Source organism: Prosopis cineraria, unplaced genomic scaffold (genome assembly GCF_029017545.1).
Source record: "Prosopis cineraria cultivar Desert tree isolate PC_DT_omini unplaced genomic scaffold, ASM2901754v1 PC10, whole genome shotgun sequence".
In the NCBI taxonomy this organism is placed as follows: Eukaryota; Viridiplantae; Streptophyta; class Magnoliopsida; order Fabales; family Fabaceae; genus Prosopis; species Prosopis cineraria.
In genome coordinates, this window is record NW_026555341.1 from 5,990,436 (window position 1) to 6,004,361 (window position 13,926).

At 34.6% G+C, this 13,926-nt stretch overlaps 2 protein-coding genes across 3 annotated transcripts; both read right to left on the bottom strand.

Moving 5' to 3' along the window:
- Window positions 1–2,269: 2,269 nt before the first annotated feature.
- On the bottom strand, window positions 2,270–5,585 carry LOC129284452 (legumain-like). Of its 2 annotated transcripts, none has more exons than XM_054919940.1 (9): window positions 5,281–5,419; window positions 4,995–5,207; window positions 4,120–4,276; window positions 3,922–4,007; window positions 3,589–3,788; window positions 3,444–3,492; window positions 3,152–3,361; window positions 2,863–3,069; window positions 2,270–2,771 (listed from the first exon to the last, which is right to left on the bottom strand). In XM_054919940.1, exons 2-9 carry the CDS (start codon window positions 5,088–5,090, stop codon window positions 2,592–2,594), a joined length of 1,185 nt encoding a protein of 394 aa, XP_054775915.1. In that variant the 5' UTR covers window positions 5,091–5,207; window positions 5,281–5,419; the 3' UTR covers window positions 2,270–2,591. The 2 variants fall into 2 exon arrangements, with proteins under 2 accessions (XP_054775915.1, XP_054775914.1); XM_054919939.1 differs by having other exon boundaries at window positions 2,271–2,771; window positions 4,995–5,159; window positions 5,281–5,585.
- A 1,999-nt stretch (window positions 5,586–7,584) lies between these two features.
- Window positions 7,585–10,398, bottom strand: LOC129284453 (uncharacterized). Its single transcript, XM_054919941.1, has 8 exons — window positions 10,190–10,398; window positions 9,946–10,092; window positions 9,762–9,859; window positions 9,252–9,324; window positions 9,111–9,171; window positions 8,919–9,004; window positions 8,733–8,822; window positions 7,585–7,891 (listed from the first exon to the last, which is right to left on the bottom strand). The coding sequence occupies exons 1-8, from the start codon at window positions 10,292–10,294 to the stop codon at window positions 7,829–7,831; spliced, it is 723 nt and encodes a 240-aa protein (XP_054775916.1). The 5' UTR covers window positions 10,295–10,398; the 3' UTR covers window positions 7,585–7,828.
- Between the last annotated feature and the right edge of the window lie 3,528 nt (window positions 10,399–13,926).

Consider the following 13,926-nt stretch of genomic DNA (forward strand, 5'->3'; position numbering starts at 1 on the left):
TCCCTCCTGTCTTGAATATAGAAGACTCCATTAATTAATTCATGAAGATTAAAAAAAAATCGTTAAGTTGATTATTTTCTGTGTACTGTATAAACAATGCGTGTCACTTTTTCTAAAATACCCCCTCTTTAAAATGAAGGTATTAAATGCCAGAGAAAAAGATTGAGAAAAATAGTGAAATTAATAAGGGTAATGTGAAAAATATTAAATAAGGGAAATAGAGAAGATTGAGGTCCTATAATTTAGAATCAAGACACATTCTTTAACTAAAAAGTTTGGTTTATAAAAGTTTAGGTGAATTAAGTATCAGAAGTTAACCAGAATTAGAGCAGAAAATGCCGCCGGGTAAAAGACGAAGGGAATATTATACTCATGGGAGGTAATAAGTGCTCGCAATTCTTAAGAATACGTTGGATTTAATTACTCCCAATCCACTACCACTGGTCAATCATAACAGCCAACGTACATAATAATAATGCGAAACGACTGTATATGGTAAATTAAAAATGGGTAAATATATGTGAGTAATGGATGACTATTCGTAGGTCAACTGTTGCAGCACGGAAACACATGCAGCACTGGCATCATGCATGATCCGTTGTCTGTATGCGTGATGAGTGATATCATGACCGTCTCAGTGCCTTTCTCTTCTCATTATGCGTCGTGCCTCATTCAGTTTGCAACTATCTGGCCAACGCACGGCATAACATTTTGGTTTATTTGTCCCCTTCAAAACAATAATACATGTTGCCAATTATAGCATTAATAATACGAGAATTAAGTAATGAGAGACAAACACGGTTAGAGACAGTGGATGTTGGAATCATCACCCTCCTCCTCCATTTTATCCCTTGCCATGTTGATAAATTTTACTAAACATGTGACAACCACAATCTCCTATACTTGAACTTTTATTTCTTTTTTCCTGGGCTCTGCCTACTCATGTTAGTTAAGGAGGCGCATGTGGTTTTGTCTACTTTGACTAATTCATGGCGTGCTTCTAAACATTAGGATTAATTTCAAACGCACAAAGTTGATTTGCATAGGGTGCTTTCTTAAGATTATTGAAGATAAACTTACACCTTGACTGGCCTTCAAACTAACTTATAGGAATGACGCACCCATTTTTTTTTTCTTTTTTTCAATTTGCATTCGGGGTGTGATTCTCTTCTTTTGTGATGACTGATGAGATTCCCTGGCAAGGAGATTTTTTTTTTTTGGTTGAAAAAAAGGTGCACCATAGGGAGGCGTTAATCTTGACTTAATATAAACAAATTTCCGTTCTTTGTTTTTTTTTTTTCACTGCTAGAATGCCACTTGCAAACAAGGATTGGTCAAAAAAACCTGGGAAGGCTCCAGGTTCTGTTACAAGCTGGGAGATCTTATAGGCGTGAGAATAAAGGGCCAAGAATACTCAGGCGGGCTCGAATGAGCTACAAAAGTCTAACAAATAGTCCAATACCACACCATGTTCCGACCCAAAGAACGCTTTTTCTTTTTCCCTTAAAAAAAAAAACTAGAAGAACGAGAAATTTAGGAGCGGTTCAGTTTAGTTACTCAGAAGTAGACTTCTCAAAAAGTAAATTTATAATTTCTTTTGGGTAAAATATTTTATAAAAAAAAATTGAATTCTCAAGAAGTTCTTTATTTGGTTACTTTTGTATTTCCAAATTGAAAATATTTTTAAAATAAATAAATTCTTTGTTCACATGAAAAACAGAAATACCTGTCCTCCCCTCTCCACACCTTCTCCCCATGACAGGACTCAATGAGAATTATTATAGGGAAAGCATGTTATAGAGGAGCAAGGAGCTCTTAATGATGAACGGACATAGAACACCATAAAACTAAATGGCCTTTTATAATGCAACATAATCTCCCGTCATTCCTTCCTTTCCTACGATCATAAAGAACAATCAATACCCGCCATTCCAAAACTATTGGTTTATATTACTCTTTCTACAATAAAAACATGCCACGGTTGAAAATTCTCTTTCATAATTCCGACAATGCGCCTCAATCGACAACTACGTACAACATGTCTTCCGGCATCTTGAAATTGGGTAAGCATTTTATCCGTTTACAACTAGCAAAAATTTTGTTTATACAAAGCAAGTTTTCCAGCAGAAAGACCTAAAAACAAGCTGACTACATAATCTACAAAGGGTCACTGTTAACCTGCTTCTATTATCATGTCCCGGACCCTTGGTTTTGGCTTGCGATGAGATTGAGTCTTTTAATCACCAAAATCAGTGTTACAAATTACAATGTAGAACTGCACCAGTTCGCTATCATTCGACATTACTTCTTGTCATTTAAAATCAATTGTCGTGGTACAAATTATTTCCCTCCAAGTGTGAAATATATAGCAGCACATCTATATATGCACATTAAGGTCAACGACAATACTGTATGCCCTAAATCTGACATTTGAGGGCTACTGGTTTGCCTGGTGTTATCTATAAAACTATGAAGGATATTTATTTAGCTACCTCAAATTAGAAATTGCAGAGAAACAAAACACAATTGTTCATAAAGACTACAATCCACAAAACAAGGATGATGGCAGCAATTGAGAAGAGCCAAAAAGATCAAGCACTGTAACCCCTATTGGATGGAGGCCAGAGCCTATCGTGGCCAGTGCAGGCCGCCATGCAAGCTTCCTCCAGGGAGGCCTCAGAAACGCCTTTGTTGCAAATATTGGCGAACGCACGCATGTGTTTCATGCCATACTGAGCCAGCGACCCACAGTGAGTTTCGAACACCCGCACCTGCATGCAACCCCATGTTCGGCTTCATCATCAATTCAACGCGTTCTTTTAAATTCCACGATACCTGGAAAGCTAGGGAAGTTCTGTTTACCATTGATTTTAGGCACTTCCAATCATCCACCAGGGGCAACCCGGATGGTCTGACTGAGTTTAAAACAGAGGAACCTTTTGCCGGTCCAAATAGAAACGTTCCGATCAATTCCACACTACCATCTAAATGCTTTCTGTGCTTCACCGTCTCTGTAATCTGCTTCAGAATCATCGCCTTCTTTCCTGCTTCATTTCCGGTTCTCTTATACTGAAAGATCAAACTAATTTTGATTAATGTGATTGGTCACGGAGTGATGCATGTTTCAATTTTATAAGAGAGAGATGATGACCATCTGCCACATGAAGAAAATATCCGCGTCTCTCTGGTTAACGACTTCCATTTGCGCTCTTAACCTGACGTTGCCGGGAGGGAAGTTGACGGTCGCAGGATCAAAACCTTGATACATATAAAGCTTTTCAGGCTTGATCCTGCTGTCCCCATACTCCATCACGTGGGAACCAAGCGCAAAGTTGTTAGAATTGGAAGTCCGCCTCTTAACCTGCACAACCAAATTACCATGTTCATTAATTATTTTCGTTCTCCTCAAAAATTCCAGTAAGGTCACACTGCAAATATCTTACCGTCTCATATTGTTGCTCTATAGTTTCTCTCTTCAGATTGTGAGTCTCACTGCAGCGAAGTTAGTTTCCGCAATTAGAAGATGAATGTCAACGTTAAAGACTCTGAAGCTTTGAGAAGGGCAAAAATGAGTGAGATGATCAATACCTGTCCTCCATCCAAGCAACGCTATACAAATCCCCAAGGCAAGTGATGTATTCTGGAGGCGGATGAGGTTCCATCCCAGGACAGTATGTTCCGAAGCTACTTTCTTCTGCGTTCGATGCGGTTGTTACATACACATTCAGATCTGTGGGCATTACACCCTCAAATAAGCTCCCACTTTCACAAGCTTCCACATATATAACCTACAAAACCCAATCATGACATGCATCTTTGATTAGTATTTACCAAGAAGCAGCTTCATCCTTTCTGATAGGCAAATCACACTTGTCCCAAAAAAAAAATAGTGGGCAAATCACACATCATCTCAATTCTCACCATCTCCTTGTAACCACCAGATGCATGTTTCTTCTTCAAAACATCAATGAAATCCTTAGCATAAATATACGGCGGGTTTGGCATCCCTGTAATCGAAGAGCAATAATTACTGATGAGCTATAACTCTAGTAGCTTCTGCATGAAAATTAATGCTTGCAGCTTGGACATGAATGGAGAAAAATCATATGTTGGGCTCACCCAGAACACCGGGACCTCCATGATCAGAGTAATAGATGAAAATCCTGTCATTGGGCTGACTGTTGATCACCTTACCATTTCCACCCTTCACTTTACTCTTATCGCCAAGAATTACTGCATACAGGTTCTCTGCTGTCACATTCTCTCCTGTGTAATCCTACAACCATGTGTATATAATATATCAATGTCATCAGTTCCATTCAATGAATAAGCAGCATAACGAGTTTCTGCTAGTCTATATATATATATATATATTTTATAATATTTTCCCCTTGATTATTAGTCTATTCAGCTTTCGAGCGAGCTTGTCTGAACCACAGAGGTATGCTTTTGAACTAGCCATTCATGGACTCGTACTCTTTAGTCCTACTGCTATGCTCCACTGAATTATTAAAAACTGCTATGGTCCACTGACTTATTAAAAGGGTCATCAAAATCATTAAACGAAAGAGAGGAGAGGAGGAGTATAATGTCCTCTGTTATAGATCAATAACATCAATTTAATTAAGTTTCCTCATAAAAGTCATATTTACCAAGAGACTTGCTGGAACGATAAGTCGATAACTTCCCTCAAACTTCAAGTGTCAACTTTCAAGTAGTTTCCTACTGTACATTTTTTAAACAAAATATAGCTATATATAGAAATTTTGCAGTTTCCAAAGTAGAATTTTCTCTCCATTTTGGCTCAAAGTGTGTTGTAAATTTCTGATCATAAAAAACAGGGGAAAAAGGTTGACTTCTTTTTTGCATACTGCATACTGCAGACCATACGGAATGTGATAAAAGAACTTGGTCCCGGGACGGTGATATTAGTAAGCTGCGGACTTAGAGGCTAGAGCCAACATAAAGTAGGAATGAATGTAAGCAAACAATACCTTGGGGACGCCAGCATATACATCTGGCCCCTGAGGATTGTTGATGATGACTCCAGGCCTGGGATTCAACGCGTTCATAGCTATGTCATCATACATGAACACCACTATGTTCTCTTCCTTCAGCCCTCCCTTTCTAAGCAACTGGTACGCGTGGCACACATCTGCCTGCACTTTCACAGGCGTGTCTTCAAATCATTAAACCCTTCTTTCCCCCTGAAGTCGATTATTTCATACGGATAAAGGAAAGGAAATGATTACTTCAGTTAGAAATGAAAACCAAACTCACTTGATGCCTGTAATTTCCATAGCCAGATGAACCCGCCACCAGAACCGCCCACCGAGTGCCAACTTCTCTGTCAACATCCACCGGTTCATCCGACCCAGTCGGCAATTGAACCACCGACTGCCAACTGTCTAACCTCGTGGCTTCATGCGCTCCTAGTAAAATCAACATCAACAGCGTCCATGAGATGCTGAAAGTGAAGCCATGAACCGCCATGGCAGCTGAACCGGGCGACGAGGAATGAGAAGTTGAGGTATAGTAACAGAGGAGCAGCAAAAAGAGAGAGCTGGGCTGTGGACAATGGGGGAGAGGTGGCGAGAGGGAGGTTTAAGAAGAAATGGTAGGAGAAGCCATGCAGAACAAGAGATTGACACGAGTGAAATTGTGGGGTCCTTCACTCTTTAGCAATCAACAGGTGGGCGTGCGTGTCTCGTTTAAATTCGCTACTACCAGACCTTTCTCTGTTTGTATTCGGTTTTCCTGTTTCTTCTTTACGGAATCTCACTTGTGTGAAACATCTCAAGTGCCCTTTCTACATAGAAAAAATGAGTTTTAAAAGGATTAATTAATTTAATTTAAATTTTAAGTGTTAATTTTAAAAAATTTATAAGTTTAATTTTTAATTTTACAACTTCATTGAAATAAATTTATAATTTATTTTTTAAATTTTAGCATAGTTTTAAAAATAAATAAATTTATTTTTCTTGTTAAAATTTGAAACACAAGTTATAAATTTATTACAACAAAATTATAAGATTAAGAGTCAAACTTATAAATTCTTGTAAGTTAACACTTGAAATCTAAGTTAAATTAATTGATCCTTTTAAAACCCCTTCATCATTCTCTCTTCTATTTATAAGGGGGAAAGAGTTTTTTTTATTTTTTTTATAAATTATTTCATTAAATTTTTAATATATGAATATTGGAGATAGAAAGTATATTATTAAAATACATATATTTAATAGAAGCATAATTAAAAAACTTATTAAATTTTAAACTAAAGTTAACAAATTTTAAAATATTTCTTAATTTGGGAGAATTTTAATAAAAAACCCTTTAACCACACGTTTTTAAATTCAAAACCCCTAAATTTATAAAAATACACTGCAGTTTAGGAGTACTGATTTGATATTAAATTTTTGAGTGAAATGATAAAATTATTCCTCATTTAAATTAATATCTAAATTTTTTTACTTTACTTATTAATTGTTCTACTTCACTTGTTACTTTACTTTTAAAATGTTGTTAATCACCCAACTTAACCTGTTTTCATGTTAGGTGTTTAAATTATCTTAAGTCAACTTATTAATTTTTATGCTATATATTATTCATTTACTTATGAATTGTTATTCATTGCTCTATTTAACTTGTTTATTGTCAAACTTTTACTTAATTTTATTTCAAAAAAATAAACTAGTGAAATAGAATAATTAATAATATTTCATAAGTAAATCAACAAGTGAGATAAGGCAATTATGATATTAACTTAAATGAAAAATAATTTTATTATAGCAATTAAATATTAAATTAGTATTTTTAAACTTTAGTAAAATTTTAAAAATTTAAAAGTTTTAAATATAAATAAATGTGATAAGGAGTTTTTATTGAAATTCTCTTCCTTAATTTTAATAAAACAAAAAAAATTATACATAGAAGAAAGAGAAGTATTATTTGAAATAAAGCAAAGGAAGGAAAGAATTGCCTTTTTGAGAGAAACGAGAGTTGACCTCATTCCGAATACAGTTTTTTTTTTTTTTTTACCCCAATTTTTTAATGAAGCGCTGATAAAAAGACCGTGCATCCATGAATTCGTGTATCTGAGTCTTTGAGTCAGAGGTTATGAACATTCCTCCGGGATCGAGTTCATCGCCTCGATTTACTACTCATTGATGGGAGATTCCGGACGATTGTCGAACAAACTTCCATTGAACACTTCAAAAGTCAACTACAGTTTCATTAGGATAAAATTCAACTCCACTCCCCTCTCCCCCACTCCTCCACGCTCCACGCACAACACGAGATAAAGCCAAAAAAATAAAAGAAAAAAGAAAGAAAAGGATAAACATTGACCTAACTCATTTCTGCTTTGATTTGGAAATGACAAAATATTTGCGACCTTCGTTAAAAGACAGGGAGGCAATCAGAGACATCATTCCAGATTTCAACAATTAGATCGTGGCTTGGGCCCCAGTAATTTGATTAATTTTTCTTTTCCACTAATCATATATTTAAGTATCCATCAACTTTCGCTTCTTGAACATGATTATTTGCGTAAAAGCAAGCAAAATGATTATTTAACAAAGTATATTGGTAAAAGTAAAATCAATCTCCATCGAGCTGTCAAGTGTATACCGTATCCCATTACAAAATAGTTTGATTTCCAATTCCAACCTCTGTGGTCGCGTGTTATACCATGCTATGGTAAAATTTACACCAAAGGCTCGCGGCTACAAATTTTACAATTATTATCTTCTTAACAGCATAGTTTGCCTCGAAAGTTAAAAAGAAATCTTTATGGTGAAGAAGAAAACGTAAATGATACCATACTACACTACATTGTAACGTACTTGACAACAGCCCCACGGAGCTTCTCCATGAATTCTGCCGCTTGTTTCTGCAGCTCAGGTAATATGAAAACATGTCATTTCATAATGCAAAATATAAGCAACGGTCCTCACAATTACTATTTACTACATTGTCAATGAGCTATAAGTTTGTGTGTTTGGTTCAACTAGTTCTCCTTTGCTTTAATGCAATCATCTCCTGCTAGTCACTTGCAATGATCCTAAGCTAATTACTAACATTTAGGAGAATTACACCCAAGTCTCCCGCAACATGATTAAATACTATAAGGTTCATTGATAATTAAGTATAGCAAAACAACAACAAATAGTTGTCAATGGAACTTTGGTATTTAGCTGTATTGTGAGAGACCCAAATGCAATTTTCCAATAATATGTTCCTACTGGACTTTGTGATGGACAGACTTCTACTCGATAATGACCTGTTAGACATCTTATTCTCATAACAAGTGACAATAATACCATATTTCAGTAAATGATTTCCACTAATTCAAAAGATTTGTACAGTGCGCCCTTGTATAGTGTATACGTCAACAACCGAAAGGTGAAAAGTTTGAATTGTAAAAGACAATCAGTCAATCAGACATGCATGGAACTAGTTACAGAATTGGCTGTAGCAGAAAATAAAAGAAATAGAAGAACATGCAGGCATCGGCTCAAGATCTGGCAGTCAAGTCATCAATACTTACTTTGACATTAAGCATATGCATGAAGAGGTGCAGAGAAGTTAAGTGTCATAATATGGCATAAAAAAGGTGCAAAGAATGATACTGTGTAATTAATGAGTGATTATGGGATAATTCTGCCCAAAATTGAATGCCACGGTCATTAATTACACTATTAGACGAATAAAACACTTCCAATTGCTATTACCTGATTACCCTCGTGTGCATTTGCTATGTTTTCATCAAGAAGAGCCAACAAGGATCTATTGATTTCATTGCGCTCGACCATCTCTAGTAACTGCATTCATCATAAGTTTGACTCCATTAAATTACACGTGAAGCTGCGAAAAATAATAGAAATGAGCCCTTCAAAGAATGAGTGATCAGGCCGTACAGTTGCTTTCACATCTTTTGATGACAATATCCTGCTTAGGCTAGCCCTGGCTGTGATAAGTTCATTCTGCATCTTATCATAGGCTTCTGCAGTAGAAGAATGAAGGAATGAGCTAATAGTAGTTGAACAGGGACTCAAGTCCTGAAACGTGGTTTTATTCATTCATTCATTTTTTTGTGGAGTCTGACAAACCTGTTCCTTCCTGTAAGGCTTTCTGCAGAGCTTCCAGCTCAATCAATCTATCCTCCATGTCCTATAGAAACCATCCCTTTCGTGCAATGAAATTCCGCCTAATATATATGACCCAAAACTAAAAAGTTTATGTAAAGGAACCTGGGTTTTCGAAACAGCAAAGCGAAGTTTTCCTAACTCGAGTTGCAGATGCTCAAAGAATTCCTCATTTAGGCTGCAAAAGCAAGTTATTAGAGCCTCAAAGGCGAACATTTAGGTAGCATAACAAGTAGAATCAATCATGCCGACTCTGGTGAAATTGAAAACTGAATTCTCGATTCATCACCAAAGAAAAACAAAGAAATCTCGAAATTCTCCGGTCCCTCGGATAGGGAATTGACTTCTTCGATAAGATGATTCTTGTTGGGCTAAGAGACGGGAGAATTCCGAATTAAAATGATGATCTATAGAAGCTTGCTCAGAGGAACATGGTAAAAATTATGGAGGAAATGTATCTGGGAATACTGGCGCACAGGATATATAACAAACAAAACCATTGCCTCGCTGGGATAAAAACAAAACACTAGACAAAAGATATGCAATTGCAATCTTCAAGCTAGGAAAAAAAAAAGGGATTGGATGGTGTTTGGAGGCAATATAAAAGGGGTCTACCTAGGCCTCATTCTTGCAATCTCGAATTCGATGTCCTGGGCTTCAGTGTCAAGGAAGTATTCAACGAGCTCCTCGAGAGTATCCGGGACGACCCGAGACTGCAAAACCAAAGCTGGAACCGTACAAGTAAGGCATAAAAGAAGGAATAAAGTAGCAGAATGCGAGTAAGCAGGGATAGAATTACTTGACGAAGAGCTTGACGGCGCTCCTTCTCTTGGCGGACTTGAAGCTCGAAGGCTTCGCGTGCTTCAGCATCTCTCTCGAGCCGTCTCTTAAACTCAAGTCTAGCAAGATGGCCGGTTTGGGGTGGTCCAAGCACGCCTTCGGGATCCTTTCTTCGCAAAAGGAAATAATCAAGTATGGATCCAGAGGTATTTTAGGAGGGAGGAGGCAGACAAGGGGAGAGAAAAGCGAAGAGGTGCGCGTACCCATCCAATGCAAGAAATTCTGGTTCTGGAACGAGTGTAGTTCAGCCTCGTAGCAGAAACAGCAGCAACAATCGTTGGAGCGATGCCTATGCTAAAGGCAGCCATCGACGCCACTGCCTCTACTCTCCGCGAGTCCCAGCCTTGCAGATTTTGCTATGGAAAGAGATTTCGCATTGGAAAGTCATGGGGCTTTATCCTTTAGAATTGCAACTTGAGGATTGCGCCAAGTGACGATGGCCTGGATGGGGCTTTCCATATCCAGGTTTCCGCCCCTTTTGATGCTGTTATTGAGCCATATTGGGCTGGCCTCTTGATCCAATTTGCATTCAGACAAAAAACCGACGAGTATTACCCTAAAACACCTCCGAGTTAGACTTAGAACTGAAAGTGGTTTCCTTACTCAGGGTCAAGGCTTTTGACCTGTGAGCTTTTGTGGGGCCACGGAAATCAACTTTTTTTAATAAAAAAGCTTGAAGCAAGTCGGGTCTTGAAACTCATGCTGTGACGCGAACAGTGCTTGCAAAAATATATGTAGATCATTTAATACATTAATAAAGTTATTACATCAGTAACATGAGCATCTCCTGAGACAAATCATATTTAAGGCATGATTGGATAAAAATTAACCTTTAAAATGTAATAACTAATAAAAGGTATCTTTTTAGTTTTTACCAAAAAAGTATAATTATAGGATATCTTAACTACTTTATGCACACACAAAATATTTCTTCATAAATGCACTGGTCAATAGATAAAATATTAGTTCATCAAAGTTGATTTCATAAAGAATCAAGCAAAAAAGCAAATTTGACAATAGAATTTGCACTTTTATTTACATTAAGTAAAACTAATTAGAATAAATTGATCAATCAAAATGAAAATGAATAAAATGCAATAAGAATTTTAATCCAACAATCACGTATGTCCAAGGCAATCTAGAGTCATTAATTCCTTTTTAGATTCAAAGATCTTACTTTTACCTAATTAATTAATTTTAATACTAATTTTGTTAATATAAAGTATTGGTAGCTACAAAGTGTTAGATTTCTTATATTAAGTATGTTTAAGAATAATATAATCCACCAAAATAGCTTAAGTCATTTAGTTAAGTATTTTCTAAACTTATATATCTATAACCTATCTTATAATCTTTAGATGTGAGACTTTATTTATGTTCTCATATTTTTTCTACTATTTTTTCTTCATTTTTTTATTGTCTTCTTCTTCTTGCTTGGGCATGTACTTTTTTTAATTTCAAAAGTCTCAAATATTTTTAAAATCAAGAATAAAGGTTGGGCTTGGAGGATTACCTATTTAAGTTATTTTTATTAAGTATTACTCGGATTCTTTGGACTTGTGATTTTGGGATAGTTGCGGTAAAGGTGCAAAAATAGAAGTTTTGTGATTCAATTTTAATACCGTAGAAATGTCCAAAAACTTTCAAACCTCTTGGTTAAAAGCTGAAGTTCTAGTTTGTATTTCGAATTTAGTTCGAGTTCATTTTGTCTTAGGTTGAAAATTATTCACACTTTACATCGTCCTATATTTAATTAATTTAACTATTTTAGTTGAGTTGTATCTTAATTTGTCTTCGGACTTGGCGTTTAAATGTCTTAGGTTTAGTTCTTGTCTTTGGAAACTCTTAGGATTATTTCTACACTTTTGTCCCTTCATTTCATCCCCTTTTTTAATTTATGCAACTCACACTTAAATGACATTTTTTAAATAAATTGAGCTTTCAAGTCCGGCCCTGATAGGTCCTGAAAAAAGAGGCTCAAGCGGCCCTTTTAGACCTTTTTTTATTTTTTTAAAAAAATAAAATATTTTAAATTTTTAAATTAAATTTAAAATTTAAAATATATGTTTATACTTTAAAATTAAAATTTTTATTATTTATTTTAAATTTTTAAACATTATAATTTATTTTTTTAAATATGTGAAATATTATTATTAAAAAATTTAATTTTTGAAAATTTTAAAAAATAAAAAAATAATAATAAGGGCTTACGGGCCTGGCCCTGAACCCTTTATATAAGAGTCAGGTTTTAAAAAAAATGAGGTATTTTAAAAAAATCGAACTTAAGGGTTGAGCTCATATAGGTCGAGCCGTTTTTCAACTCTAAATCTATTCAATTTCTTCTTCTCCTTCTCCTTTTTTAATCTCTTGTTTTTTTATCTTACATTCTTTCATTTTCTTTTTCTTTTTTTCCTTTTTTTATTTTTTTATTTGGGTCCTCAATTAAATAGCTCATAATATCATATTAGATTTCTTATATTAGGTATGTTTAAGGATAATATAATCCACCAAAATAGCTTAAGCCATTTGGTTAGATATTTCTCAAGTTTATATATTTATAATCTATTTTTTAATCTTTAGATATGAAACTTTATTTATGTTCTAATACAAGGGCCTTTCAACCTAAAATAGCTCTCTCTCAAATTAATTATGTTATTTTTAACAAAATTATCCAAAAAGCAAATTTAATTTTAACTCACTCTAATTTGATTATATAGGGCACTTAGGTATATTTCTATCCTAATTGCAAATTAGATAATAATATAATCTCATATTATTCAATCTAAATGTCTAAATGAGATTCTCCTTGGTTAAGAAAAAACCCCTACACCTATATTCATATTTAATGATGGCCAAATATTAAATAGATAATGAAGTGGAAGATTGAGCTACCAAAATCAATATTAAGCATATTCAATAGGTAAAAATAAGCTTTAATCTACCAACAAGTTCATAACTACTCTAGATCAGGTATAGTCAACCATTAAACCAACACAAATAAGCAATACTCAATAGAAGATGCATCAAAATATAGAGAAAAGGAAGAAGAAAGCCTGGGAAGAATGATTTCTATCACAAATTACAAGGCCTAAATATTCCCTAAACTTCTCCAACTCTTTATCTAGCTTAAAATGCTCCTGACATGTGTAATTGCTATCAAAAGATGAACTGAAATAAAAAATGACCCTCATAAATTCTTAAAATCAAAATTAAGTGAAGCTGTGCATTTTTGCAAAAATTTAGTTTGATGCTGCGACATTCACTTTGATGTTGTAACATCACTTGACAGAACTTAAATTTGATGTGGATTTTAAATTTACAGCTGTGGGCTCATAAATTAGGCCATCCTATGTGAATAAAACCCATATTTAATGGCATAATTAATCTAATAACTTATACAATTATCTTAAAATTTATTCACTTTCATTCTCACAAATAATTATCTATTCAATCATATGTTTACTAATTAATTGCGCAAGATAACTTTCAATTGCATTAAAAACTTTAATAATTTCATTAAAATATTGAAAGTTATTAAATCTCCACACTTGGACATTAGCTTATCCCCAAGTGAAAAAAATAATCACTATACAAAATGGGTGAAGAACTCGTGAATATTGCAAAGTCAAATACAATCCAAACTTTCAATAACTTAGTCTCACTAGAAACCTTTCATTCCTTCTAAACATATAAGTTTCAAGATAATTCGTTAAGTAAAGATAATTTTTAACAAGTTGTTCCTCATTAGTCAAATATTTACACTTTACGCTCAAAGTGTTTATAGGTGTGTTTCACTTAATTCCATCTATTGTAGACTGTATACCATAGACTTGTTTCTCATCTCAATCTCCACTTAATTATGCCAATGCATACACGAATAAAAAGGACTTTTATTAGAAACTTATATGTTTAGAAGGAATGAAAGGTTTAAGCTTAGCAA